This window comes from Curcuma longa, unplaced genomic scaffold (genome assembly GCF_044706935.1).
Source record: "Curcuma longa cultivar G26 ecotype Majalengka, Jawa Barat unplaced genomic scaffold, ITB_CL_G26_1.1 contig_23900, whole genome shotgun sequence".
Taxonomy (NCBI): Eukaryota; Viridiplantae; Streptophyta; class Magnoliopsida; order Zingiberales; family Zingiberaceae; genus Curcuma; species Curcuma longa.
Genome location: NW_027432281.1, coordinates 1 through 5,729, shown reverse-complemented (window position 1 = coordinate 5,729; position 5,729 = coordinate 1). Strand labels below are relative to the sequence as shown.

Sequence of the window (5,729 nt, the reverse complement as noted above, 5' to 3'; positions counted from 1 at the left end):
CTGCAAAAGTAAGTAATTCATTGTCAAAGCATGCATGGAACGTGTGTGCGTGTCTACTTCGATCCATCAGTTGACTTCAAGCTTTCAAATTCAGAAACCGAGTGCGGTTTGGTGGTCAAGTTCCTTAAAGTTCAGTTTTTCAGGTTTTACCGTGTTGGCTAAGAAGTGGCCATCGCATTCGTGCTCCTCCACCATGAAAGACGGTGCACTTTCAAACTGGAAAAGCAAAAAACAGATTGTACTATAATTCTCAACTACTTTTCTTTTTTTTTTTTCTTTCTTCTTATGAGATACCTCTTTTCTCTGCGAGTGGCCCAGTGAAATTACTTAATCAATCCTTAGCTCAAGTGAATTACATTGGAAAGATGTCTCGCTAAAGGCTAACGCTCTGTTTGGATGGGGTGAGAGAAGGTTCATTAACGGAAAGGGAAGAAAGAGGAAGGGAAGGGAAGGAAGGGGAAAGGAAGTATTTATGTTCTCCTTGTTTGGGAGGAAGGGAAGGTTCATTAACGTAACATATGTTACCTTGTTTGAGAGGAAAGGAAAGGGAATGAAGGTTAAATATATAAAATTACAAAAATACCCTTAGTTCTTAAAATAAATCTACATATGAAAAAATATGTATAGTCATTAAACCGATGTAAGATTTTTCTTGTCAAAACCACCTTGTAAGACCAACTAAAATTAATATTTATGATTTAAATAAATAAAAAAATTTAAAGAAATAATGAGTAGATATACAATAAGTATGCGAAATATAAAATCTGCATATTTTAGTACGACAAAGGATAAATCAATATTTTTACATATATTTCTATAAAAATTTACTGATGTAAAAAAAGAGTGAAAAGATCGTGCTCAATTAGAGAAATTTAAAAAAATTAGGTTAAATAAATTATTTAAGAATTAATATTTTAAAACAGGGATAAAATTGGAATACATAATATTTAGAGTTATCTTCCCTTTCCTTACACCCCAAATTGGAGTGTAAGAAAATCACCCTTTTCATAGATAAGGAAGGTTAAAACTTACCCTTCCCTACCCTTCCCTCATCTTCCCTCACTCCTTTCCAAACAAGGTTCAAAGTTCTCTCCCCTTATTTACCCTTCCTTCCCCTTCCCTCACCTCCTCCCAAACACAGCGTAAGGGAGAGAGTTTGAATCCAATGTGGTATAAGAACACATTGTGATTAAGTATACAAGCAAAAGTTCAAGATCAACTACACATACAGGATAAAAGTAAGAGCTAAGTAGTCAACATTTGACAAAATACATAACTTTGGTTGGAATACAGACCTCCTTGAAGTAGATTCACACAAAAAATTAGAATGCACAAAAAAGTCTAGTTATTTTTTTTATTATTTCACATCTACTTTGATAGATATTGTAACTTTTATTATATATTATGTGGTATCGAATTATATTCCTAGTGCTACAAAATTAGAATACATAAATTTGGTAGATGCTAACCTAATCAATTAAAAGTCTAAAAAATACATCCTCTTGAAATCCCTAGTGCAAAATACCATATTGCAATTTTAATACTAGCAAATTAAACAGATATAAGATCAAGCAGAAGCAATAAAACAAGTTATCAAGGTGGCTAGAAAACATCAAACACTTCAATTGAACAAGGCCATGCAACTTGATTGGTATTTCTAGCAGATCAAGCATGAATCAGTTTGTTGCACTATGTGACAGGATTCATACCTTCATTCTTCATAGATTCAAAGATTTTCTTATTTTTGATCCTCCAAAATCATCCAAAGCATGCCACAAAGAATACAGGGCTTCATTTTCATATGGTAGGAATGACAGAAAGAAACAACAATCTGAAACACTGCTCCTCTGTAATACTGAAACTCTTTCCATAACTTTTCATTAATTTTCTTATTGACAATCATCCGAGCAAAAATGCCGGAAAATAACTCTTGGCAAATAACAACTTTACTGCAGTGTTTCTAATACCTGTGGCAAAATGAACATTAGATGATGAAAAGTATACAACTAATGAAAAGAGGTTAAGAATGTGCCGGCTTGTAAAAATTAACTGTCATAACAATCATAGTGTAAATGTTAGCCCTTGCCCAAAGATTGTAGCTGAATGCAATATCACTTATCTATTATATTACATCATCAATGGTTTAACCGGCAGAAGCAAATTACCAAAAGCAAAGCAACCAATTAGATTACAAGGTGCAAAATCTTGTCAGCATTCATAATAAAAGAATCAAAACTCACCTCATCTTCCTCTTAAGTTTGTACTTTGGGTGGCACAACTTCCTTATGCTGCATATCAACAGACTGTCATGGACTAAAGTACACTTATGTTGCCACTGAATACTGGATACAATCGCTAAGATAAAGCTGATTTAGATTGATCTAGTCAAAGATTACATCTAGTATCCAGCCAATCTGAATAACACAAAATAAATCTGATTCAAAGCTGTTTATTAGAATATTGCTCGACACCTGGAAACCCAAGAGTAGCTCAAGATACAATTCTCAAATACAATTTGATACAGTTCTCAAATTAAAAATCTGCAGAAAGGTATTTTTGCCCTGGGGGGTTTCTTTCTCTTTTAATAAATGTCTGGAATCTTGGGTTACTTATTGGTGGAATAGCAGACAACCCGAAACTTTTTTAAATCATATTCAACAGAAAAACATGCTAAAAAGATTTCATAGAATTAGAAGAACTATTCCTATTGGATGAAATGATAAAGGAATACCCAAAAACACATATACAAAAACTTCATATAGGAATACACAAGGAAACAATACAATTGGTCAAAGCATGCAATGAATATGATCTCCATATCATTTTACATATTCATGATACAAACCTTAAGATGATAAACTTGCTTGGAGCACCAAGCGGTTCAATAACTCTAGAAGCTTTATGAAGCTAACAAGCCATGGTTTAAATATCTAAGCAACCAAGCAACCTCGGTCTAAATGTTTGTGTGTTGGTAGATAGCATAAATCTTGCAAGAATTTATACAAGCACTGTGAAATTTATTTCTTACTAAAGAGAAAAGGCTTCTGTTTTCTGTTTCAAACAAGAAAAGTGCAAGATTCTTATTCAAGCAAGAATCAAAAGAAATAAAAGTAAAAAAAAAAATCATTCTGTATTTTGTTTAAGGGTACAAATAGTACAAGAAGTTGATCCAGCAGGGCATTTTCAACCACAGGGCAAGAAATATAATTCTGTCTCTATAAGCATTCAAGAAGGGTAAAGAAAATAATATAAATGAAACTGATTGATGCATACGCTCCATTAGAGCAGAATCTATAAAAAAATCACCAGTAACCACCACATGAACAAGAACCTTTCTCAAAGTGATGGAAACGACTTGAATCCCTCAGTATGATCTCGTGGTCAACAATCATAGAGATGAAGGTGATGGCACTGTGGCAATCTCCACAAATTCGCAGGTTTTTTGTAATACGGATGGGAGTTCCAGGGGAGGTGGTGAGGATGCCATATGCAACAGCAAGTTTTTCACTGTGCTCAGATAGAAGGTTACTTCTCTCTTCATCGTCCACGTCATGCAATGCAAAATCTGTCTGCGGCACATAGCCAAGGGCTTTGATTCGTTCAATCAATGAGGCAAGAAGCCCATAGATCTCTTTAGATCGCAGGTGAGCTCTATCTCCAACAAAGAATGTGACAGTTCCTTTCTTTTCCTGAATCCAACTGCACCCTGGCCTCTTTTTGACTCCTTGCTTCTTCATTAGAGATCTGATCCTGGCTACGTCTTTCCACCGCCCTGCATTTGCATATATGTTGGACAGCAATGTGTATGCGCCATCATTTCCGGGCTCTAACTCTAGCAACTTATGGAGAGCATATTCACCAAGCTCCACATTAGAATGGATTCTACATGCACTAAGCAAGGCAACCCAAACCACAGATGTGGGTTCCATTGGCATGGTTTTTATCATCTCCCATGCTTTCTCTAAGCGACCAGCACGAGCCAACAAATCAATTACACAAGCATAATGTTCAGCTTCAGCAGTAACCCCATATTTCTTGCTCATGCTATCAAAGTATTCTAACCCCTCATCAACCATGCCAGAATGGCTACAGGCATAGAGCACAACTAGGAAAGTGATGCCATCAGGAACAAACCCTGCCTTTTGCATCTCCTCAAAGAGATGAAGGGTAACTTTACCATAGCCATGCATCCCATAACAAGTCATTAGGGATGTCCAGGAAACAAAATTTTTATCTAATATCACATTAAACACAGTTTGAGCTGCATTGACATCTCCACACTTAGAATACATGTCGATGAGGCAATTGGCTACAAATAGCATAGTGCCCCGGACGCTGTTGCGGATCACATAAGCATGTATTTGTTTTCCAAGCCGCAATGCTGAAAGGCGAGCAGAAGCCATAAGAGCACAAGATATGGTGAAAACATTAGGTACTGAGTGACTCTGTGTTAACATCTGAGAGAAGAGCCCTAATGCATCATTGGCATCTCCATGTTGTGCAAAACCACCAATCATGACAGTCCAAGTAACAACCGTCCTCTCATTCAAGGGTATAGAATCAAATAATGAGTGTGCTGATTTAAAATTCTTGCATTTAGAATACATGTCTATCAGCGCATTTTGCACCATTAGATCCTCCCCATCACAATAACTGTTATCCCACATAAGGAGGCATTTTCTAAGCGAATAAGCATGAGTCTCCATTCCCTGAGAAATAGCACCAACAGAAGCACATGCAGAGAGAAGAGAAATAATGGTAACAGCATTAGGTTCTGAGCCAGAGAATTGCATCTGCCTAAAAACTTTAAGGGCCTCATGCCCATGTCCCCTCTGGGCATACCCAGAAATTACTGCACTCCATGTCACAACATTCAATGCCATGTTCTCCTTAGTCATTTTCTCAAAAAGCTCTTTGGCATGGTCAAAATCACCATTCTGTGAATATCCGGTGACCATTGCATTCCAAGAAACTACATCTTTAATCTCCATGATATTGAAAACCTTAAAAGCATCACCCATCAGTCCACACTTTGCATATACATCAATTAATGCATTACCCACAAAGATATCAACAAAAAGGCAAGTTCTTATAGCATATCCATGTATTTCTCTTGCCTGAGACAGTGCCCTCAGGGAGGCACAAGCAGGAAGAATGTTAACAAGACTTATGACATCTGACCTCCCTAGACTCTCAATATTACTAGCCTTTTGTGACATCTCAGAGAACAATTCTAATGCAAGCTGTGGGTTATTGCTCTTTACATGCGCTGCCATCATTGAATTCCAAGATGTTACATCGTCTATTCCCCTTGATAGAATTTCTTCAAACACATGGGAAGCTTCATCCAGAGCACCACAACGGGAGTACATGGCTACCATTGAATTGCAAATAAAAACATTAGACTCAAAGCCATTGCGACAAACAACTGCATGGAGGGCAATCCCTCGTCGGTATGAAGGTAGCTCTCCACATGCCTTTAAAGCAAAGGGGAAGGTATAATGGTCTGGCCTAGTTCCCACACGCTGCATGCAGCGACAGAGTATCAGGGCATGGTCAAGGTGGCCTTCCTTCACATATTGCCTTATAAGCAAATTCCACCAAAGCACAGGCGAGGGCGAGAGACGTTCCAACAAGGCGAGCGCATCAGTTAGAGCACCACAAGCAAGGTATGAAGCTACAATGCCAACACCTAATGATGATGCAGATGACTGTGAAGTAACAGAGAA

General features: G+C 37.4%; 1 protein-coding gene across 1 annotated transcript; it reads right to left on the bottom strand.

The window, feature by feature from the left end:
• Window positions 1-3,155: 3,155 nt before the first annotated feature.
• LOC141818246 (pentatricopeptide repeat-containing protein At5g16860-like) lies at window positions 3,156-5,694 on the bottom strand. Its single transcript, XM_074705773.1, has one exon. The coding sequence runs from the start codon at window positions 5,529-5,531 to the stop codon at window positions 3,303-3,305; it is 2,229 nt and encodes a 742-aa protein (XP_074561874.1). The 5' UTR covers window positions 5,532-5,694; the 3' UTR covers window positions 3,156-3,302.
• Between the last annotated feature and the right edge of the window lie 35 nt (window positions 5,695-5,729).